At 31.3% G+C, this 26,252-nt stretch overlaps 1 protein-coding gene and 1 pseudogene across 1 annotated transcript; both read left to right on the top strand.

Moving 5' to 3' along the window:
• The first annotated feature begins 813 nt into the window (after positions 1-813).
• Positions 814-4,423, top strand: LOC124530426 (annotated as a pseudogene).
• A 770-nt stretch (positions 4,424-5,193) lies between these two features.
• LOC124530296 (ATP-binding cassette sub-family D member 3) lies at positions 5,194-26,191 on the top strand. The gene is made up of 15 exons (XM_047104399.1): positions 5,194-5,560; positions 5,985-6,236; positions 14,370-14,439; positions 14,927-15,024; positions 15,939-16,119; positions 16,471-16,540; positions 17,060-17,154; positions 17,834-17,951; positions 18,672-18,769; positions 19,959-20,148; positions 21,213-21,342; positions 21,932-22,106; positions 22,670-22,843; positions 23,834-23,938; positions 24,306-26,191. The coding sequence occupies exons 1-15, from the start codon at positions 5,454-5,456 to the stop codon at positions 24,438-24,440; spliced, it is 1,998 nt and encodes a 665-aa protein (XP_046960355.1). The 5' UTR covers positions 5,194-5,453; the 3' UTR covers positions 24,441-26,191.
• Positions 26,192-26,252: the final 61 nt, after the last annotated feature.

Raw genomic sequence — 26,252 nt, 5'->3', positions numbered from 1 at the left:
AAATTTCTTAAATATTTATATTTCCCCATTTAATATTTTCAAAAGAATTATAAAGGAGTCGATCTTATTATCAGGCTTTTAATTGAGAAAATGTGTTATTGTGTTTTTATATTATGTTTAAATATTTCACTAATACCTTCCTACAAAAACATCCTGTCCTCTCATCAAGGAAACAATTTTAAACATATGACTTGTACTTATTAGTCTCTTATTCCAAATTATTTATATCTTCTTTTATTCTCATTTTAAGAGCTGAATTTCTAACTTCAGTTTACAGATTATACAGTTGGACCTTGGAGTAATAAATTAGCATTGAAGCCATTTTTATTTTTGTTGAATATATTAGGCTTTAATGTAAATTATTCTTACCTAATAACCTGTAATATGATTAGTTCTTGCAACACTACCCCTCTGATACCGTGTCGATCGATAGCGTTATTTCGTTGCGGCAAATGTTGAATTATATATCTCTCATTCTTTCACATAGCCTGCTCTCTATACTAAAAATATTTCTATACTATTCTATTTAGTATTCGTGACATTATTGGATAGTTGTATTATATTTCCAGAATTTTTCAGATCTTTACTTACTCGTCATTGGTTGACACGCTTTAATTTCCTGAACATGGAATCTGATTTGCTAGCTCACCGGGAACTAAAGAACTGGAAGCGCGGCAAATCATTCAATATTCAAAAAGAAGTATAGAAGAGTGAAGAAGTGAAGTCGGTGGATTCTTCAATTAAGTATCTTAATTACTTATTCATCTGCCTTTTTAAGAATACTGAATACGTGATATTTAAACTAAGTTAGAAATGCCAGTAATTGATATTGATTCGGGATTAACATATTCTTGTGTCGGAGTTTGGCAACATAGAATTGTTGAAATAATCGCAAAAGGTCAAATAAATCGAACTACTGCATCATACGTTGCATTTACGGATACGGAATATACTGACATCTCCAAAAAGCCGCATTGGAGAGAGTCTGACGATTTAAAAATATAGAAAGATATGCAGCACTGGTCTATCAAAGTTTTTAATGATAGTGGCAAACTAAAAATTAAAATAGAATTCAAGTTGAAATAAAATGAGTAACTCCAGAAGAAATTAGCGTACTAAAATAAAGGAAATAACAGAAGCTAACTTAGAAAAATAGAAAGCTTTTTAATTTTTTTGCGAATTATTCTTCTGCGCTTCTGCAGCCTATAGCGGCTGCAGAAGGCTCATTGATAATTCTAGGTTTAGATTGAAATCCAGGGCGAGCGAAATGTCTGGATATTCGATCTCGGTGGTTGTCGAAATCGACGTCTCTATATTTTGGAGTATCGACGAAGGTTCATTATTCGAGGTCAAAGCCATGATTGCTGGACAACGTTAAGGCAAAAATTTTGATAACCGACTTGTTAAACATTTGGCAGATTAATTGAAATAAAATTACAAAAAGAAAACATCCGTGATATTTCACGAGCCCTACGTCGTCGGTTACAAACTGCGGCTGAAAGTGTGAAACGCGCAATAACTTTGAGTACGGAAACAATTACAAATCGTACCCTAGTAGGGTATCAAGAACACGATTTGAAGAATTGAACTTCGATCTATTTCGCGGTAGTTTAGAATCGTAGAACCTTTTTTGCGATTGAAAAAGCACTAAAAGATGCAAAAATGGACAAAACTTCTACCCACGATGTTGTATTGATGGGCAATTCTATTCGTATACCGAAAATACAAAGTATGTTTCAGAACTTCTTTTGTAGCAAAAAACTGTACTTTTCTATTAATTCGGATGAATCGGTCGCTTAAGGGGACTACATGAGCTAAATGCAAGTTTTAAAATGCCAAAAAGTATATAATCCAATGCAATAAACCAAATAAAAAAATATATGTTAATCTTCAGGATAGATGCTAGTTATTAATTGTGGTGAAAACATGATGTAATTAATTTGGTACGATAGAAAAAAATCGCAGTTACCTCTAAAAAAGTCTTTTTTTGTTTTTTAACTACACTTATATACCTTCAATAATTTTGGTCTTTTGTCAGATTATTCTACAAACAATATACTAAAAATTTATTATCTTAATTATTTAGTAAAATCAATAGATTTTTTTTAAATCAGATTTTCTTATTTTCGACCAAAATGCGTAAGCATGTGTGCGTGAGCGCCTCGTACAGACACTGCCGGCCGAGGCCTGTTGCTATACAGACGTGTCGCTCTTTTCACCGCATCGTTGCGAATAAAATCTCGTAGATTTTATTTTTGTGTAATTTTAATTGTAAATTAATTGTCGAATATTATTCTTTTATGTAAATAAAGATATTGAGTTAAAATAGTCTAGTTGTAGTTAGCCATTTATTTTTTTGTTAAGTTATTTTCTATAAAGTTTAATTTTGTAAACATGGGAAATAAAGTACAATCTGTGAAGAAAACTAAAAAACGTTCATATAAATTAAAAAGCCGAACATATGAAAGATAATATGAAAAGGTAAGAGTATTTAATTAGTAAACATATATATATATTATAAATAATGATTATTGGAAACATTTATTAAAAACAATGCAATTAGTTCGCATAGAATCAGATTTTTCGACAAAATTCTTACAATCACCATGGAGTATTTGGTCAATGCAAGCAAATCCAAGATGATCGTGCCGGTTCGATCCCCGCACTCTGAACTAAAATTTTATTATTTTTAAAGGACTATATTTAAATATATATATATATATATATATATATATTATAATTATTAAAATTTAATTCCTAACAACTATGCATTTATTTTTTCAGAATTAAGAAAATCGAAAAAAAATAACACGGAAGCTATTTTTATTACGTTAGAGTTTAATTTTATCAATTTTGTTTATAATAGGAAATATAGTTATGTATGGATGAAATTTAATAATAAAAAAAAAATAAATACAAATTAGCACATCACATGAATATTTAGTGGTGCTTGCCTGGGTTTGAACCCGCAATAAGATGCGCGCGTTCTACCCACTGGTCCATCTTGAAATATGTAATTGTTGTGAACCAAAGAACTAAAATATTTAGAAGTGTCATATACGTAATTCAATATTTTTTAAAGATTGGAAATAGTATCAATTGAAAAATTTTAGCTCGTAGCTTCAGTGAAAGTGGGTAAAATATTAATTGCAAGTATCCAAGATATTTTAATAACGAACGACGACGAACGAATAATTAAAAAAAAATATTTTAATAAAAAAATTTAAACGAAATTTATTTGTATTTTTGTTAAACCAAAAATAAATAAAAATATTTGAATGTAATTGAATCAGTTTTATTTCAAATATCAGTCAAAAACAATACAAATAATTCTAATATCCAAACTATTTTTATGAGATTTATGACTAAACCCACTGTGATTGACTGAGTTAACCAATAATTCTACTAAACCGACTTGACGATATTATTTTTATAGTAACTTTTTGATGCTGACTTTTTTAACTTAATTTTTTTTCTTTGTGTACCGATATTAGTAAAACGAACAAACTCTACGCTTTTTGTCAGTGTACAAATTACGAACAGTTCCAATTTTATTTAAGAAATCGCTTAACAAACTTACAAAATTTAAAAATAGGTACGATTTAATATTTAGTATTACAACTAATTGAATTGATACAGTAAAAATTAAAGAAAAAAATGTTTAAATTAACTATGTTTTGTACATAAAATAATAATAATTTAAGTTTAATTAATTCAGTTTAATTTTATCATAATTTTTTAAATGACACAAAGAAATTAAAATAATTCTGTTGTCCTGTCTATTTTTATGAAATCTATGATTGATAAAATTGATAGAATTGACTTCGCTTCGCTTTCGCTCGGCGCGGCGCGCGGCGGTTCGGCGCCATCTATTGGAATATTCAGGCGTAACCTCGCCGCCTCGCTAAGCGTAGTGCGCGGGGGGGCATGCCGTTTTTGTCGTTATTGTAAGTGTGTGCGCGTGATTCTCAAGGACAATTAGCTCCTGTAGTCCCCTTAAGGCTCCGCGTAAAATTTGCTATCCTAAGCGGTAAAATTAAAGATGTTTTATTGGTGGATGTTGCACCATTGTCACTCGTTATTGAAAAGGCAAAGGATGATCTTATGACAAAAATCAGTGAAAGAAACGCTTAAATCCCGTGCAGACAAACAATAAACCAACTATAACCGACCAGGTACATAAAGGTAAGCGTGGAATGACTAAAGATAATAATATATTAGGCCGCTTCGACTTAGCTGGCATTCCACCAGCGCGTCGGGGTGTTCCGAAGATCGATGTAAAGTTTGATCTTGATGCGAATGGTATTCTTAATGTTTTCGTCAAAAAGAACAGTACAAGTCGTAGCAATAATATAGTTATCAAGAATTATATAAGGGACGACTATCTCAAACTGAAATTGACCGTATGCAATCAATTATTTAACGTAAAACAGACTCTGGATCATTATCTATGGTGATAAGTTAAGCGATCAGGACAAACAAATGGCTTGACAAAAATGCGATTAGGCTCTAAAACGATTTTGACAATAATATAATATTGACCGAAAAAGCAGGCTACGAACATAAGTACATACATAATGTAAGGAGCAGCTATAATTGTAGGAGAAACTGGGGGTTTCCTACAATAATTATGAACTAATTCGAAAACGACAGTAGATAAAGTCGATTGAGGTTCAATATGTTGAATTTGTTAACTGACTGTTTCCTATCTCATAGTATATAGTTTATTTAAAACAAATTTAACAAACGATGAGGAGTTTATTAAATAAGTTGAATTTTATAGTTTTCAATGTTCATATATTTCAATATTGGAAAAGAGTCCGTGACTTTTTTTTATAAATACGATAATCGTCATAAATACATTTGCATCTCCATAGGATGCAAATTTGGTTCACTTAGTGACGCGTCGTATACATTCGCATACATGAAATATATAAGTCATTAAAAAAATATTTGAATTTTATACATACTTGAATTATTAAGGGAGAATCTTTCTACAACATCTACTCTAATACAAAATATACTATTATAAATATATATATATGTTTTGAAAAGAAGAATCAGATGAATATTTACAGGATTTATTTAAAATAATGCAATAAATATGTATATAAGTATAATAAACATAATTTATCGAATCGGTTTAGTAATTTTTAAACGTCACTACTTGTGTCAGCTGTCAGTTCAGTTGTCACATGTCACAGCAATTTTTACTTTTGTAAATTGTATTTGTAATATCTATATTTTTCCAGTAGGTAACCATAAACCAGTTACATTTCCAAGTTTATCGCGCACACTTGCCTAAAATCGTTTCGAAGAATAAAAGTCACATAATAAAGGATAGCGCAACATTTTTATACAATCACATAAACGTGTGATGTGTTATAAAGTGATGATATAATGTGTATATGATAAAACTTTAAATATTGTTTTAGTGCTAAGTTTTAATAAAAATGGCCCCGAATTTCAGTAAAATTACCTCCAGAACTGATGTAAAAATTGGTTTAGCTGCCTCTGCAGCATTAAGTGCATGGTTATTGAGAAATTTCTTAAAACCAAGGTAATTAAACATTGTTGGTACTTTTCCATTCCATTATTAAATGTGTATTACTATAATGCCAATTAATAGATGATTAGCATTAATATTTTTTATATATGTGATAGTTTTGAAAAATGTATCTTTTTTTCGAATTTAGTATTATTGTTTTGATTAGTATAATCACAAATTCTATGTCAAATAAATGGTTTCATATAAAATTGCTATAAAATTTTGTTGTGTTTTTTTCAATTACAGTACTCAAGTACCTTAATTGAGAATGTTAATATTGTTTTGATCTCTTTGATTTTTTATTGTTCTTGTATGTACTTGAGAGAATTTTAAAATATATATAAAAATAAATATTTATCATAAAAATACTAATAACAATAATTCCAATATATTTCACATTTTAGTAAATCTACATATTTATCTTTTATTTTTACAGCGCTTCCAAAAATATTAAACCTGGGCTCTCACCTGAAGAAAGAGTGCAATATATGATAAAAGATAAAGACAAAAAGGGGCCAAAAGCTCAAGTAGATGCTAGATTTTTTGCTGAACTCAAAGTACTATGGGGTATAATGGTACCAGGTCTATGGACCAAGGAGAGTGGCTTTATGGTGTTGATAGCTCTTTCATTAATATCCAGAACACTCTGTGACCTGTGGCTTATTCAGCATACAACACTTGTAGAAGGGTAAGTATTATTTATCCAATTAATAATAATAATTAAATTACTGTATCATACATGTTTTGGGTACTGGTAATGACTGCAAGAAAATAAAAAAAGTAGCAAAAAGTATGTTATATCTTTGACTCACTTCCTATATTGAATTTTATATTTTTAAAATGTTAAGGTTTTATATTATAGTTTGCCTTTTATGTATCATTATGTAAAGGTTAAGTAAGGTAAAATTGTTGCTCTATAATCTATGCTTTTGCTGTACAACAAAATTTTAAATTGCTAATTAAGTTCATATCAGTTCACAAATATTTCTATTGTATTTAAATTTATTAATTTATTCCGGGGCGGTGGGGTAACATTTTTGTGTAAAATTTTAATTATACATTATACATGTATTACACTACAAAAAAAAATTACATATAAATAATTGGACTTGAGCTTGAATAGTGACATAAAATAAGAAAATACAGAGTGTGCAAGATGTCTTTGCAAATAGTTTTTTTTTTATAAAATTACACAACATAAATACCTAAAGAAGAAACAGATCTATGATAGTACAGACAATCAAAATGTTTTTTTATTAAATAAACAATATTAACCACCTCCTTTTTTAAAACAAAATATAGTTTTGTTTTGCGAGTTTGACAAGGTATAGTACCTGGTATAGTTCCTGGTATGTATAGTAGTGGACTATAGTACCTGGTTCTAAATTAAACATATTTATTTTTCGAAAAACATTGAGTTGCTTTGTCACCAAAAGTTAATAAAATATAAATGTCATTACACTATATTGCCAGCATTTACTTTAATTCCAAACAAAATGATTGCTGGGTTCAAAAGCTAATTTATGAATATATTGAAAACTTAGAAGACTTTTTTCATCCATTTTAACATGTAGCATTTTTTCAAAGTAATGAGGCTAGGCAATGATTGAATTAGATATTAAAAATTATAAATAAAGTATATTTTGTGTATACAATGTATTATCTTCATAGACAATATAAAAAGCTGTGTAAATAATATTAAAATTTAATTGTAAGCAGAATTATTTAAACCCTGAATAAATAATGGACTAATTATATCGTAATTATTATGTTAGCCTCATAAATATTTTAAAAAATTACACTTAATTTGGACTTATTCTTAAACCTTTTCATTTTCGTAAACAGAATTCGCAGTGTAATGGCATTACATTGAAAATACTGCATTGAAAGTTAAAACCTTGGCATTTGTGACTGCTTCTAATAACATACATATTAAAAAAATAAGGGTACCAAAACGTTGATTACGTTTTCTAAATAATATAATACGTTAAATATTAAAAAATTTTCTGTAATTATTAGTAATAGATAGTATCTTGTGCCTAATTTTATGAAATAGTTATCTCAAGAATCTAACCCAATAAATCTTCAACGTTATGACGGTAATCGCGGCAATAGAAGCGATGGCGCTGCTACCCCAAACTACAATGATGGCGTAGAGGGAAAAATTGTCGTTTAATTTTCTGTCTGTAAGCGATTGGGAAAGTCTTACAGTCCGTTTCAGTCCAATTTGGCATACAGCACTAGACAGTTGGCTTGTTTTGGATTTTTCTAGCACCTTTTTGAATTCTCAATCGCGTGGCAAGACTGTGTGACTACGACCGTAGTTTAGATCTATTACAACTCACGAGAGCGCTGCTAAAGATTTAGCGTCATTATTAATTACAAACTTCATACAAATAAACCACATAGTATAAGTATACGTAAATATTTATGTCGTTTTTAAAGCTTAAGATGCAAATAACAAGTAATGAACGTCTTTAAATTGTAATAATGCTTTTATATGTATAGGTACGTCTCATACCTGTGAGACATGAGAGGTATTTCATTCTACAAAACAAATGTAGTTAAGATTTTAAAAATGAACAGTCGAAATGTTATTAATAAAACTGAAATACAAAGTATTAATAAAACTGATGTTACTTAGATTATATAGTCTGGGCACAATATACTTCATATATGTTTATCGAGGGGTCGTTAAAAACTGCATAGGTATGTCCACAGTCTAATAAAGTTGTAGACATGTACTTGTACGGCATAAGTACAAGATAACACTGTTTGTTAAGGTTAAAGGATTTAGATTATAATTGTGTAGTACAAACTAGTTTAGCCCATTTAAATTTCTTCTTTTTAAAGTTTATTGTTTATTTATAGATTTTTTTTTAATTTACGGATTAATGAGTAAAACCTTTTTTGGGAATACTTATTTGAAAAATAAAAATCAATATAGGTACGTAAAACATACAACAGTCAAGGTCGGAGAAGGTTTTAGTATAAAATATTATTAAATTTGAGGCCATAGCCTTGACGAAAGTAAATTTCAGGTTTTTGGCAAAATTTATATATTGTATACATACATATTCTACGAATTCATCGTCTTACACCACGATACAATTAAATGTGATTTTTACTTGAACAAATTATAGTTCTAATTTTTTTATGAAAGATTTCCTAGTAACCTACGGAATTTAATTTCATTCTGTAATACAAACTGTGTAAGGAAAAATATGACTGAATATCAATAATGTTTTTCCTTGACTTGTATCGATTTTATTTGTATTTAATAGCGCGGTTAATCTACACACTATACCATAGATGCGCATTTTCTTCTATTTCACTTGAAACTCAGTGATTTAACGATGCACATATCAATCTAAAGGAAAATTAATATCAATTACCCCCTTAGAGTCACGAAGAGTTTTCCAAAAGTAATCTTAGAGTACAACGATAAATAAATGAGTTATTGACAGAGGGCTTGAAACTAAAAAACTTGAAATTCGTGGTGCGTAAGCACAACACAATTGCTAGTAAGAATAACTTCAAAAATTAATTTTAACAAATGCTTTCACTTTAAATAAATGACGCAAGCAAACAGGTTCTTCAAGTGTGCTAAACGTCATTGAATGTAAATATTATATTAAGAGCTATCCAAGCATTAATAATATAGGTAACCACTAGATTATAAATCATAATTGCAATTTTAGTTTAGATAAACGCATTTTTTTAAATTCCTATATGTGTATGTATGTATAAGCTGACTATTTATCGTATCATTAGCTCAACATAGTTGGTATAACATGAATAATAATAAGAACATCATAGATGATTGGATCATAATGATTGTTATCAAATACATTCAATATTCAAGTGTTCATCTTAAGTTACTCTTACATCATTATCAGATTTTACAGCTTTTTATTATGTATAAAACATTTTTTTGTAGTTCTTACAGTTTTTAGTTTAGTCCTTTTTTACTATATTTTAGTATTTCTGCATTAGGTACTCGAGATTTTTTATTATTCGTCGAATATAATAAAATAATATCTAGTATCATTCGACATTCCTCGAATAGTTGTCTTAAGTAAACGAGAAATGAACAAAAACAATATAGACTTAAAAATAATCAAATTTTACATTCCCTTTTGACGTCGGCTTTTAATTCATGCTGGTGGGTCGCCCGTGTTCGGTTTATTTAATAGATTTTTTAGAGTTTCGAAACCTATGACATTTATTGTTTTGATTTTATTTCATTGTAAATTAAGGCACTAGTTACATCTGACTCCAAAATTACGAAACCTTTTTTTAAAAGAAATTTTGAATGTCAAATACTATACATTAGTTCAGTTAGAATTGTAGTTCCTCGATGCCCATTTACTTTTACTTTATTTGGTGATTATTTATTGAATCAGCAAGGTGAGAATTATAATTTTTGTAAAATCTCGCGACATCGTTTCTGGTAAATGATCCTTCTCCATTAATGACAAAATGCTGCGAGTTGTTGTATTATCTAAAGTGAATTTTCAAAACGTCTCGACAGATTGTAACGTATAGTTGACCAAGTGAGAAGACGAAGTTCGGTAAATAAAGGCCAACTTTGTCTAAAGTTTGTCTTTGGAAATGGCGACGCTTCAGAAGGCTTTGCATCGCGTTCAAGCTACGAAGCAGGATAACAATTGAACTGATTTTCAATTGTGAGTTGCGAGCTGGAGGTCATGATACGTTGAGGCTGTTCAAAAATTCAATTGGGTGAAATAGTCTTTCTGAATGAACAGATTGCTTGCTGGAGTATCGAGTACTCAATCAGAGTATCTTTTTTCAAATCATAGTTTTTTGAGTTGTCAGCATGTCAGCATACAAAATTTTAATCATGAGACCGTTTTATTTAATGCGTTATTTTCTCTTACCATAATCTTCGCAAAAAATTACATAACAGTAATATAAATGCTTGGTAAGTTCGAGACTAGCACAAGCTGGATATTATTATTTGATAACAAGTAAATTATTCTTTATATTATTTTTTTAGGTCGAATAATAATGAGGTGTTATTCGACGATTCGTTATAACAACTATTAACGTTACCTCCAATTTTACTGTATAATAGTATATCTAACGCATAGTACCTTTTTAACTCGAATTTGCAGTTTCAATGATATTAGTTTAAATAAAATGAACCACAAGATCTCTAGCTTTTAAATATAGATAATAATAGATATGAATAAAACAGAGAATAGAATAAAATTAGTAGGTAGGTACTTACTGTTCACATTAAATGAGCTTAATTCGAATATTTTAATTATACAATTAAAGCAACAAAAAATATGAATCTAAGACTGGTTTTATTTCATCGGTAATGTGGGTGAGTGGAACTTGCGTTTTATAAGATCACGTCACAAAAACATTCGGTAGATCAGGTTTCCTCAAGCGGGGAATCATAAATGAACCTGTACTAAAATAAAAACCTTTACCCATAAAAGTTGGCGCCCAACTTATATTAAATATTGTTAAAATTATGCTTAAAGTATTATAAATTAATTGTGTATGGAAATTAGTTATGTTTATGTTATTGTTGTTATAACAAATGCCATAGGTGTATCCTGCATCCATTCATATCAGTTCTTGACATGACTACCAGTTTGTCCCTCTAATTTCCTATTCTTCGTTAAAACTAATAAATGCCTAATGAACTTTGTATAAAATTACACATTCTATACGGTCACTAAGTGACTTACCAACACATTCATATGTATTATATGTATCATAAGTTATTGCATTATAGTGTATTTGTAGAATAATATATCCTTGAGTATTGTGTTACTAATTGAATAATGTACATAATTTTATTCATCTATGCTATTGCTATTAACGCACTATTAATATTTTGTGATTATTGAGTTCCTCTACTAAGTTGACGGAGAAATGTGAACGTAAAAAAAACTTATATCTATTATCTGCTATTCTTCATACAAAGTTGAAGACTTTGTATCTGTTTTTTTATGTCTCTCGACGTTTAACGTGCGAGAATACCAACCATATGAGGAGAAATGCCAAACATAAAACATTTTACAGCAAAATGATGCAATATCATTGGCCTAGAACTTGATCTATCTATTCTATTGACCTATTGATTCACTATGGAATTACGAAAAATGTTGACGGAACTGTTATCGTACTTTGGAAGTAAAATTATGGTGGATATGAGTAGTTAGTAGTATGTAACAGTGCATTTTAATTAATTAGCGATACGCCCCGGTTTTTGCACGGGTGCAATACTAATACTAAATATACTGCACAACGTCATTATATTTGTCATATTTTGTGGATCAGATCCGAAGTTTCTTCTTCGACTTCTGCAGCGTTATCAACTAGTAATTACCTACAACCAGACGGTAAAATAGTCTGAGTATGAAAGTCTCTTTAGTAGCTATACAAATATCAATAAAACTCTTTTAACTAACTTTTATATAAACTAACCAATAGAGTATATCTAAATTGTAAGTTATGTTTATTTATATTAAATATAAACTATCTATGTAAATTTCTTGACTTTAAATAGGAAGGTATCTACTATAGCAATGAGTACCCATTTGAAGTTTTTAACGTTTATTTTTTCTTTTTATTTAATTTACTTGGAAATTAGTTACAATTCCAAGGACTTTTGATGGATTTTGGGGTTTTTATTCGCGATACTTTTAATGAATTACAATTAAAAATGTAAATAAAGTTCATAAATACTAATTGATGCACTTCTAATCTAATGACCATCGATGCCGATGATCCAACATTTATCAAGATCACGTCCGTACATGTAAGAATCATTGCAGTCACTTCTGGGATGGCTGAGGCGAATATCGGTTAGAGGCTCTAAACTCGGTGGATCGCCGGGCTAGGAGACTCCATGTTACGTTGCTGACACAATTCACAATCCAGAGCTTGCAACATAGACGCAAAGTAGCTTGCCTAATAGTCTCCCCTTACCTTGTCCTGTGGGCTCTGAATCCTTATAACTCCTCCTACAGCTTTCTATCGTCGGACAACCAATTGTGGCGTGACCCTACTCCCCTACGTCATCGAAAGGTCGAACATTCATATCTTCATACGTACGAAGAATTTTTCATCTCTTTTATTACATGTAACAATTTGTAATCATTTTATATTTGTGTATCTTAAGTTGTACAATCCGAATATTTTCAAGGCAAGAGTTAACTATTATCTTTTATGCAAGCACGTCCCATTCTTACCATCAGTTATGGTTGTTGTCAAGCGTGAGCCTATCGTAAATGAAATAAGACAGATTAATTTTGAAATAGTTTTTAGGCATTAATGTAGATTCAAAGTTAAAGTGTTTGAATTCTCACGTGTCACCCTTTGTAATGTTCATGTTACATGTACATGTTTCGCAACACACGCAGTTAGGAAAGTTAGACTGACATTGATAGTACTCGATTACTATACATATAAAGTTACTTACGGTATATACATATATAAACTATTTGAACACTACACCCATGATATTGATTAATTATATAAAATGATAAACAATCTATAAACTCGAGGCATATAGAAAATCTTGTGACATAAAGTTTCCGCGCTTAATATAATTAAATCTCATATTATAAAAGAAAACACTTGATAAAGATTATAAATATAATATATGTTGATACCCATTCGTATTAAATAAAAATTCAATTGTTTTCGCAAGTAATTGAGCTATCGGAAAAAATACCTACTAAGTTTATTGTTGGTTCTACTCAGTTTATCAGAATAACGTATAATATTTCGAACTGGTGGTAATTTTAAATATTAAATAATCTTATAAAATGACAATGCAAAAGTATATAATCTCATTAAATAAAATAATTTCAATTTTGTTCTTTTTTCTTTGTTATGTTTTATTTATTTTATCGTTGGAGTTATTTAATAAACTGTCTAGGTATTATTTATTTACAAAAAATGTTTACATAATCATCGAAGTCGCTCATGATTGTATCTCCATTGAAATCACAAAGTCCATTTGCCAAGATAAACATTAAACATATGTAAACCCTAATGGACTTTGCTTTTCACGATACGTAATGGACATGCACAATGTAAATATGCGCATTGTGAAACATATAAGGAAGTAAAGTAAAAAATAATAATAGCCTGTTAATGTCAAAAAAGGTCTAAAGCTGGGCAAAAGCCTCGTCCACCCTATTGAGGAGTAGGTTTGGAGCTTATTCCAACATACTGCTCCAATGTGTGTGCAGCTGCTTCTCTTGTAACTTACTAATAGAAACGATTACTAATAGAACCGGTGGTAGCTTCACTTAATTGTTAAATGACGATTCAAAAGTGCTTGTAAAAGCCCACTGGAATAAAGTATATTTTGATTTTGATTTAGATTTTTTTGATTGTAGAAATCAGCCGTGTAGCGTAGTATGCTCGTAAATTCGTTTTTTTTTAAATTACCATATCAATATAACGCAAGTCATGGACTGCTCTTTGAAAAAAAAATTGAAAACAAAATAATAGATTGAATAAAATCCAATCCAATAATTATACAATAGACTAAATTTATATTGCATCGATGTTTGTACATTTGGTATTTTATAACTGTGAATGTTTGTTTCATATTTGTACATAGTTTGTCGATAAAATTTTAAATTCGAACTGAATTTATTTACATCAAATGACGGTTCCAAATACAATGAATAAAGAACATTTGAATTTTGTTATTGGTAATAATTATGTTGCATTTAAATAAATAAAAACAATACCCTTTTTACGGTTCTTTATATTTTTTACGAATAGTAAATAACATTTGATAGTAAATTAATTGTTTTAGGTCAATCATTACAATGAATCACAAGGAGTTCAGACGATTGTTATTGATGTTCTTCACAGCGATGCCTTTGGTACGTTTTCAGCTTTACACTATGACGCATATATATTTGCCTATCTAATAGACATGATTGCTTAATGGTCCAAATATTATATTGACTCAATTTTTCAATGTGACTGGGCCGTAACTGATGATTTTATATATGGACTACAGATATGTCTTTGCTCTACAAAAATAATAACAATAGCAACGTCAAAGTAATATATATTATTTATTTCAAATAATAAATAGGATAGATTTTTGTTTGTTTGTTTTTTGCCTGGCTCATGCAAATGATTTTGTTATTTTTTCAATTAATATCTAATTCGCGATCATTTATTGTTTTATTTCCTTGAAGATTTATCCATGGGAAAATGAGATGAATGCTAGTTAAATATATTGTTAATTCAATCACTAATTAATCAAATACAAAAACTACAGCGTATAAACTCTTATAAAGTTATTGGCAACAAAACAAATAGGTACCTACAAGATCCGCTATATAAACTTTTTTTTTTCAGATCTCATTAGTAAACAATGTCTTAAAGTGGAGTATAGGAGAAGTTAAATTAAGACTAAGAACCAATCTTTCCTTACATTTATATCAACAATATTTAAAGTAAGTACATATATTTATAACCAACCAATCGTTGTAATTTTTAGAAGTTTTACTATGTTAGCAAGTGTATTCCTTAATACGAACAATTAACAAATGTCTTTGCCGTGAGTGATTAAAGTCGATTAAATATTTATTAGATAAACATGTCAAAAACCCTATATATTATAAAGAGATCCTCATGGTATTGAATAAATTTAAAAACAAAATTAAATTGTACACATTCAAAACTACGTCGTAATCGAGGCGAATCTCTGTGCTCACATTTGGAAGCTGTAATGACCGGCTTGCAGAGCTACAGTTATTCAATTGACCGAGTTGCAAAGATCGTTAACTCGTTAACTGACTTTTTATCATCACAATTAAATATAATATGCACATTCTTACACCATTTTGCTATGCATAAAGTATTTTTTTTTTTTAATTTATGTACTTTCTTACAACCAATACTCTGTTTCCGGTTAAAACGGGAAGTAGTATCATCCAACATTCTGAGTAAAATCTTTACAAATAGTAGACACTGAATTAAGTATGAGCACCCTTTTTTTTAAATAATATTGATAATTGCCTATGTAATCTAATTATTGACTAATGTACAGACCAGACACTTTAACGATAAAGACTATTACTATACATATTATTGTGTAGTATTTCGATGTACATTTGACATAGCCAGTATAGACATGAGAAGAAACAACTTAGAGTACCATAAGACAAGAGAAGAAACAACTTAGACCATACAATTAATCAATAATAATTGATTGTGAATAACTCGCACAATGACAACGCCTATAAGCGAAGATAACTACCATCATTATATTTCTCTTTTACCGAATGTAAATATATATGGAAGTAAATAACTACTTATATCTCCGAATTATAAATAATCATTGAATTGCTTATATTATTAATTTTAGAGGTTTCACATATTACCAAGTGACGAATCTAGACAACAGAATATCGAACGCAGACCAGTTGCTGACCACAGACATAGACAAATTCTGCGATACAGTAATAGACTTATATAGCAACATTAGCAAACCTCTGCTGGACATCTCTATATATTTGTACAGATTGACTGTTAATTTGGGACCCTCGGTGAGTTAATATTGTATACAAGTACGCAAAATATCCGCTTTCAATTACTTAATTTATAAACTCGGATATTTTAACTGATTATACGCTAATTTCTTTCGAATTGATATTGTGTTTAAAGTTTATTTTCAATTAAGGATGTGTCAAAATAATTGATATGCCTCACAGTGAAGGTTTTACTGGCGAAATTTCCACCGCCTTTTTTCGAGAAATTTCATACATATAAATAATTACACATATAACATTAAATTTTATATAGAAAAAATTAACTTCATATTACAATAACGTAACGTACTTAACTCGTCATGTTAGTAGTACGTTAAAAAAACGTCAATAAAATGTTGTTTATTTCAGACACCAGGAATTATGATGATTTACCTGTTCTTCTCTGGTATATTTTTAACTTACCTCCGAAAACCCACAGGTAAATATTTATAATAATTTAGAAATCTCATTTAAGATGCGCTATTGATATTTCCGTATATTTTTTCCTTTTATTAAGAACTGCAAAGTAAAAATGAATACATTACTAAAGTGCGATGGTTAGATAATAATATATTAACATACAAACCACAAGCAGCTGCTTTATATGACAGTAAAGATAATTAATTTGGATAAAGTGTATTTCTTTTAATCATATTCATTATGTAGGTGCTAGAAAATATTTTATTTTTTATGAAACATTTATAACTTTTTTATTAAAAGTTGATATTATTGCGATAAAAACTGCCAACTCGAGTTTTAGTACAATTCTTAGTAGCCTCTAATACAAAAATTGCAACCTTTATATATCATAGTTGATATTTAATTGGCCTATAGGCCAATATTGTAGTAGGTATATATGTATACTGTCGTAGTCGATTGATGGTACGTGGTTACCGCCATGGGAACTAGTTTTTGTCTAGTTCTCATCATAATTTTGAATTTAATGTTATTTTTTCAGCTCGAATGACAGTCCAGGAACAAAAATTAGAAGGTGAATTCAGATATGTTAATTCAAGACTTATTACAAACTCCGAAGAAATTGCATTCTATCAAGTAAGTCATTTATAGTTCTTAAACATTTATGTAATTCATACATATTTGTTTTAGAGCCCTTAGAGCCCTGAATTATTTTATTTTAAGACTGCGGTTATTATTATTTTTAATTATTAAAACTTAATGCAATAAAATCAAAATAATCAAATATTGTTTATATTGAACGTCCTTTCGTGAGCCGTTATTGTACAGTATATAACGTGTTTAGAAATAAAATATAAATTAAAATGCAACGATGTTATGGTTTGTAATAAAATGTATATTTAAACCTCACAAAGTAACCAGAATAAAAAGTATCGGTTAAAAAATTAATATCTCTTTGGTTTTGCTAGTAGCTATAAAATATAAAACTGTAAAATTGCGATTCTGGATTTAAAGCCTAGGTTAATCGGGAAAATGATGAAAGTAATCGAGTTGAGTTTTCTGTTGCCAATTTCTTAGGAACATCTATTAATGTAATTTCGGAAACACACTATGTCCTGTAAAACAGGTAAAGTGGTTAATTCCACGTCTGAAATCTTTCCGATCGGTTACGAGAGTGTGGTAATAGAGATAGCATTCGTGCATTATATTATGATTTATGACATGTGTTAATTGCGCTGCATATATTAACAATTTTATTATAGAAACCTATAGATATGCCGTACAGTTCGTATGTAACTTGTACATTTCCTCTCAGGGTAATCACCGTGAACAGCTAACGATACTCGCCAGCTTCTACAAGCTGACGAGGCATCTTCGCAACTTCCTTAACTTCAGAGTGGGAATGGGATTCGTTGACAATATTATTGCAAAGTGTGAGTAAATTTTCACATTATTTTTAGTAGTAGTAAGGTCACCTTCCACTGCTGGTCAACTATCATCTCTTGAAGCTTATTCTTTCATACTGGTCTAATCCAGATTGGTGGATACAAAAGTGACCATTAATACATTTAGCTGTTGTGATGTTAGTTAGCAATGCCTTATTCCTTAGTCAAATAAATATTGTTGGAACCCTGAATATGAGACATGCATACAAAGGCCATTGCCTTTCAGCTTTCCAAGATTTCCGACACGATTTTCCTCATTATGTTTGCCTTCACCGCCGAGCACGAGATGAAAACTCGTTGATGACTCGTTGTTGACCAGATGGATTAAGATACAGAGAGAAGCAAATATTACTGGATCAATGTTAGAACTTTCTTGAATTTCGAATATGTTTCGTACTAGGCTATGAAGGCTAACATTATTCGGAAAACTACTTGCCCATAAAGATTGTCCAACTGTGGGACTGTTTTGGAATACGATTCTGCAATATAAGTTTCGCGCAGTGATAATTCAAACAAATTCTACCAAACGGTGTTTGTCTGTTTTTTATCGTCATCTCCATAAAATATTTGAACGAATGTGTAATAACTTAGCTGTCATGCTACAATTCCGTAGAAGCAATGTTGTGTTTTAACAACGCTTACGCTTCGATAACCTTTATTATAACCGTAATTAAATTTGTTTATAATGAATTTTTAATTTGTTTTCAGATATCGCCATCACAGTTGGTTTCTATGCAGTATCACGGCCGTTCTTCGTAACGGACCACAATCTGTTAACGGCTGGCACTGAACAGGACAGATTTAGGGTATTCCATTTGCAGATACTTATTTGTATTGACTTATTTATGTATGTACTAAATAATGCAAGAATTCAAACAATCGCATTACCTACTAAAAAATCTTAAACTATATTTCATATTATAGAAAAGGAAACATAAACACGCCATACATTTATAGGCATATATATTAGGCTCTCACCTATATACACTATATAATCTTAACTTATATTACATGAAGAAAATATATGGTATCCCATAATAAATACCGTAAATAATTTTAGATCTCGATCAATCGTGACGAGTCAATTTAAGACCAAATTTGTTTACTTTTTGTCTTCCATTTAATACATAAAAAACTTCTAGTCGAGTCTGACAAGACCCACAACTGGGGTTCTGCAGTAGCAGCAGGGAGGTTCTATTCAATAAAAATGAATACAAAAGATAATGCTGAGAGAACGCGTGCGTCTTGACCGACAATTGTGCGAATTTCGTTCGTTCTTTCGTTCGAATCCATGCACGCAACACTGAATTCATACGTGCTTAATCTGATGCTCGGCGATGAAGGAAAACATCGTGTGGAAACCTGCATTTACCTAATTTCAATCAAATTCTACCCCACGTCTATCCATTGACATGCATATGAGCAGCGCGGTAGATGCAGAGTTGAGGTCTCAGGCCAGCAGCGCGACAGTGACAGGTCGTTGTTCCTTCTCTTAAATGAAACAACCGAGTGCGTTGGAAAAAACAGACTGACTTGTATTTATTTCATAGACAATTGCATAGATACAGTTAACATAAACTACATAAACTACATAACATAACATTAATTTTAACTTTGCTGTTTAGTAAATTCAAATCGTTTGTTAAAAATACATTGGTAGAAAAAGCATACTATTCGATACAAGATTTTGTAGATGATAAAAAAGCGTGGAGTTAATACCTGTTGACTTCCAAGCAGGATACATTAATTGAAATAATTGTATTTAATTAACATGACGTTGTATTTTTTAAATGTTAAAAAAGAGTAACTACTGAGTTTCTTGCCGGTTCTTCTCGGTAGAATCTACTTTCCGAACGTGGTAGCTTCACTTAATTGTAAAATGACGTTTCAAAAGTGCTTATAAAAGCCTACTTGAATAAAGTTTATTTTGATTTTGATTTTTTACACTAGATGTCGCTACGGTACACATTTTGATATACAATCGATACGTTCCAGCACTACTACACGTACGGGCGCATGCTGGTCAAGATGGCGGAGGGCATCGGGCGGCTGGTGCTGTCGGGCCGCGAGCTCAGCAAGCTGGCGGGGCTCACGGCGCGCGTGACGCAGCTGCGCCGCGTGCTCGCCGACGTCAACCGCGGGAACTACACGCGCACCATGGTCGAGCGCCCCGCCGCCGATGGTGGTGAGCCCGCCGCTATTACAGCTCCCGAACTCCAGATCGGCCCCATACTATGTTTTTTTTTTTTTTTTTTTTTTTTTTTTTTGGTATAGGTCCTGATGGTAAGTGGTCACCATCACCCATAGACAATGACGCTGTGAGAAATATTAACTATTCCTTACATCGTCACTGCCGGAAACCGGGGGAACTAAGATGTTATGTCCCTTGTGCCTGTAGTTACACTGGCTCACTCACCCTTCAGACCGGAACACAACAATACTGACTACTGTTATTTGGCGTTAGAATAACTGATGAGTGGGTGGTACCTACCCAGACGGGCTCGCACAAAGCCCTACCACCAAGTGAAAAGTTTAAATAAAACTAATTATAACGGATGAATCGCGTATATTAATTAAAAATCCCGACGTTTCGAGCACTTTGCAGTGTTCGTGGTCACGGGTAGACAGTCTACCCGATACATCCGTTATAATTAGTTTTATTTAAATGTGTAATAATCGCGAAAATTTAAGACCCATACTATGTTATTGGGTTTTCGGTCGAATTGTCAACTGACCGGCGTCTGCAAGTGTGCGCACGTACGTGTGTATATATGTGAACCGTTGATCCCGCACCTGTACTCTATCCAGTCGGGTCGGATTTGCAGTCTCATCGAATCATGAGAGTGACGGAATAGAGAGTGCATCAGTTAGCACGCACTTGTAAATTACAGTATCTAGTAATGTTGTCTTAAGTTTTCGCGATTACACATTGAAATAAAACTAGTTATAACGGATTTGAATCGCGTATATTAATTATTTTTTACATCCCGACGTTTCGAGCACTTTACAGCGTTCGTGGTCACGGGTAGACTGTCTACCCGTGACCATTAACGAACGTTATAGATAGTTTTATTACAGTATCTAGTGCCTACTTGGTTGGTTTCTCATGAGATTGGTCGTGACCGAAATCAGCCGGACGACATCGACGTCGCAGTGATGCAAACTTACAGATTGTCACCTCTAAGACCAACGAATTAATTTCTCGCATTTATTATACGAGCATTTTTTTTTATAAATATTTTTGTGCAGTCCCTCCGATGATCCTGGCGCCCGGCGCGGGTCGCATCGTGTACCAGGACAAGATCATCCGCTTCGACCGAGTGCCGCTCGTGACGCCAAACGGAGACGTGCTCATCAAAGAACTCAGCTTCGAAGTCAAGTGAGTTGCCAGCTTAAAGATTCATTCTGCCATTTAAATGAAAAAAAAAAAAACATTTAATTTATAATAATTGTATATACACAAGAATCCCTTTCAATTCTATTATATAACACGTCACCTCCTAATGTTTATTTACACACATTGCGAGACACATAACCTTATCAGTTGCAGTACGACACAAATTAGATGTAGCATCGGAAAATGCAATGGAATGAAAATAAAACCGATTACTGCCGATTTACACAACCAATAGAAATAGCTTCCTATCGTGCCATTAGACGCTATTGGTCGCTATAGATTCACACGTCAGAGAAAACAAGTGCATGTAAATCGACGCGTCAAATTGACGAATATATTAGGGTCGTGTGATATTACAAGTTATTACGTTTGTGCAAAGATCATATTCGCATGAGAAATAAATATTGATAATTTGGGATCGCGTACTCAATTCGTATGTGATCGGTTTTACGAATTTTGCCGATGCGACATCTAAGTTGTGTCGTATCGTATATATCGTGGGAACGATTCATTTCTGTAAGGTAAAATATTGTTAACATGTTAGTTATATTAAAATAATACAATGTTACAGATCTGGTATCAACGTGCTCGTCTGCGGTCCAAACGGTTGTGGGAAATCTTCAATGTTCCGTATGCTAGGCGAGCTGTGGCCGATATTTGGAGGAACACTCACAAAGCCCCCCAAAGGGAAGCTGTTTTATGTCCCACAGCGACCGTACATGACCCTCGGCACTTTTAGGGATCAAGTAAGATTAATTTACCATGCTGTCATGCAAACCTTATTTGTGTTAATATTTTCTGTTAGCTTGGTCAACACCAAGAGTTCGTTCTCATAGTCTTCTAGAATATTTTCATAGTCGTTCATATTTGCATTCCGATTACATTTATAACAAACTAAGTCTATACCTCATTGTGTGGTAGTGCTAAGTGTGTGGTATAATAAAATCCATCAAAATCGTAGTACTCTTTATTTAAGTGGGTTAATACAATAAGCTATTAGGCGTCGGTGACGTCACTTCGCTGTATTTCAATCTGTGGTACATATAGTAGAAAAGCAAGTTTTACAACAAAGTGACTTCATCATAAGCCCGGACAATCAGCAGCGTTTTGTGTCACGTGACAAACGTTTGAAAAATAGCATTTTTATTTATTGATTTTTTTAATAACCATTTTTAAACTCATAATATACACAGATTACAATAATTCACAATTTATTTTTCGCATTGTCATTGCCTATTGGTGATTTAGAAGTATATTAAAAGCAAAGCTCGTACAGAGTCGGGAATTAACCGTCGGGCGCGGTCCGCAGGTGATCTACCCGCAGACGCGCGAGGAGATGTCGCGGCGCGGTCGCACGGACGCCGAGCTGCTGCGTTTCCTCGACATCGTGCAGCTGTCCTACCTCGTGCAGCGCGACGGCGGCTGGGACGCCGTCGAGGATTGGATGGATGTGCTGTCCGGCGGCGAGAAGCAGCGGATAGCCGTGAGTGATCAACTGGACCATTGCTGCATTTTTTTTTTTTTTTTTATTTAAAAAACAACATCCACAGGCTCGCAGATGCCCGTGCCTTTTTTTTTTATATTTTATATTCAATTACATTTTGGCGTTTTATTTATACTAAACATCAGCAGATCTTCGCTGGAAATCATTTTTGTCGTCTTCTTGGGAGACGTGGCCCACACTGATTTTCTTTTTTTTTTTTTTTTATTTATTATTCAATAATATATACTAATGTATAATAAATAATATTATACATTAGTATATATTAATAATAAGAACTTGTATGAAATTTGTCACATGCAGGTTTCCTCACGATGTTTTCCTTCATCGCACGAGAGGAATTATAAAGCCTGGGTTTGAACCCACAATCATCGGTTAAGATGCACGTGTTCTAACCACTGGGCCATCTCGACTCACATATGCTATACTATATACTAAATATTTCTGGTACTTCATTATTAACTCGGACTCCTTCACGTTACTTTTTTTTATAACTTCAGTTGGCCGTCATAAATACCATAAATAATTTTGAATTTAGAATTACTAAGGTATAGTACGACACAAGATAGATGTAGCATCGGCAAAATTCGTAAAACCGATCACATCCGAATTGAGTACGCTATCCCAAATTATCAATATTTATTTCTCATGCGAATATGGTCTTTAAACAAACGTAATAACCTGTAATATCATATGACCTAATATATTCGTCAATTTGACGCGTCGATTTACAAGCACTTGCTTTCTCTGACGCGTGAATCTATAGAGACGAATAGCGTCGAATGACGCGATAAGGAGCTATTTCTATTGGCTGTGTAAATCGGCAGTAATCGGTTTTATTTTCATTCCATTGCATTTTCCGATGCTACATCTAATTTGTGTCGTACTATACGTTGTTATTAGTCATGTGTAAAAAGTTTGCCAATGTTATCTCAGTGGCATGTCTGGCAATGACGTAACTCGATAACGCAGATGGCGCGGCTGTTCTACCACGCGCCGCAGTTCGCCATCTTAGACGAGTGCACGAGTGCCGTGTCCGTCGACGTGGAGGGCCAGATGTACCAGTACTGCAGAGAGGTAATGAGATACTGCCCACAGGCTTACAGGACTCAAAGGGCTTGGGTTTCCCTATCAAAAATAATGGAATTATTCTCTCTAGCTATAGTAGCTCTGGTGTCAGTTTTGTTTAAATAAATTTACGTATAATTTTAAAATTAACTTTGAGTAGATCAATCGCGAATTCAAAAATTATAGAAAACAGTCATACGGCAACTGTGTGTGATTAAAAATTCTGATACAACATAGTTTTGGCTGCAAATGGTATTACCCTTTGCAGCCAATAGTTAACTGAAATATTTTTTCTTGACTGTACACAACTACCAGCAAACATAATTTTTGATACTAAAAATGTATTTAAAAATTGGATTTTACATAATGTTTTCAGATGGGCATATCACTCTTTACCGTCTCACATCGGAAATCTTTATGGAAACATCATGACCACTACTTACAAATGGACGGACGCGGTGGTTACGTCTTCGAAGAGATCGACAATGAAACGACGGAATTTGGCTCTTGATCCGCCATTTTTTATAAATAGAAACTTCTAGAAAAACCAGTAAAAGCTACCTATAATTTTACGGATAATAAAGATTAAGATCTAATACAATATTGTTAGTATTCCGGGGTCTCCGATGGCTATATTGATGTGGTTTGTATATTCCGATTACTTGAATGAATCACAATAATACTAATTGTGATATTTTATACGTATCTAATGTGATCTTGTATTCGATCAAATATTATTGTTATATTTAAGTATTTCATATACGTAATAGACATACTAAAGTACCGTGTACTTTACTTATGTATTGAACACATACATATGTATATTACTGAAGTAATAATATATTTACAACTTTCACAATATGCCTTGAAATATCATTTTATGTATATAATTCAAAATACAAATAATTAATACGTAATTTACCATATCCCCAAAAAAATATATTGATGAAACTTTCGTAACAAGTCTTACTGACTGTTTTAAGTAATAATCAATGTAATATATTTCATCACATCATGATAATCAATGTAATATATTTAATTGCAATGTATTCACAACAAGTCCTTGAAAACTTATTTTTTTAAATACCTTGAATTTCTAATTAACATATTATTAGGAAGAATATTTTATTGTGTATTATATTTTAATAGATTTTTTTTTATATTTTTTATTTTTGTTTATCATCGTCTGCTTTAACTTAAGTATCACGTAGATTTTTTTATAAACTGTAACGACGTAATAATTTGAGAGTTAATACTCGCCACAATGTCTGCTCATTTTTAAGAGTAAATAGCGATAACACTTATTTTACTGTGAAACGGGACCAGATTCATTTGTTAGATTTTTATTAATATTTATTCATGTATAAAATCGAAAATATTCGGAAAATAATCGGATTCATACTAAGAAGTAATTTCAGATTTTGCACAAAGTACAAATAATAGCCTTTATAAAGTAATATTACTATTACAAGTTTTCAATTAAATAACAGAAAGACATAATATATCATTACATAATTTACCAACAAAAGTAACAAAAAATACCCTCATATAGTTAAATTTTTAACAATTTTATAGATTGTTTTATTTATTTTTTTATTTCTCTATCAGAAACAAAACCTTTTAAATGTAGATAGTATGTACACATATATGATTGAAAATCATTTATATAATCAATAAAAATATACAATATTTATAATGATAATTATGTGACAAAAACAAAATGCTCTGGACCTTATTAACTTAAATTTAATAATTCAAATCTATGCTATGTTTAATAAATCACAAATATTTATAAAGTTAATTATAAATGTGTATATTTTATATTAAAGTCGTTATACGTGAATAATTCTTGTCTTTTAAATGTTTAAAATTAACATAAAAAAATAAGTGAAATTAATTTATAACCAATGTTGAAAATAATGAATATACATAATAAAATAATGCTATTTATTATGAAATATACGTAATGAAACTAGTGAAAATATTATTCAATTCCACAGTACAAGCTATGATTTATTTGAATACTTTTTATGTACCTCCTAATTTAATTCGACAAGTTACCAATAATTGAATGATCATAAAACTTGATATAATTGTATTGTATGTATAATTAATTTAATGTCATTTGTCAATGATATACAACATCATACATTTTATTAATATGGGTTATAAAAGTATATTTAAAAAGATTGCTGTGATAGATGTTTTTGTTGTTCTTTTAAAATTGTTGGTGCTGGGTCAATAAAGAAGGTTGAGGATATATTATTATTATTTCATTTGTTACCCCCAATGAAATTTAATTATTATAAAATGGTTTGGTTGT

Source organism: Vanessa cardui, chromosome 6 (genome assembly GCF_905220365.1).
Source record: "Vanessa cardui chromosome 6, ilVanCard2.1, whole genome shotgun sequence".
In the NCBI taxonomy this organism is placed as follows: domain Eukaryota; kingdom Metazoa; phylum Arthropoda; class Insecta; order Lepidoptera; family Nymphalidae; genus Vanessa; species Vanessa cardui.
The sequence above is the reverse complement of the archived record's forward strand: the minus strand, read 5'-3'. Positions and strand labels throughout refer to the sequence as shown.

Bases quoted from the DNA above. Each gene is read 5' to 3' on its own strand.
- LOC124530296 (XM_047104399.1), top strand. From the start codon at position 5,454: ATGGCCCCGAATTTCAGTAAAATTACCTCCAGAACTGATGTAAAAATT. The intron at 16,120-16,470 runs GTGAGTTAATAT...TGTTTATTTCAG, and splicing joins CTGTTAATTTGGGACCCTCG to ACACCAGGAATTATGATGAT. The intron at 21,343-21,931 runs GTGAGTTGCCAG...ACAATGTTACAG, and splicing joins GAACTCAGCTTCGAAGTCAA to ATCTGGTATCAACGTGCTCG.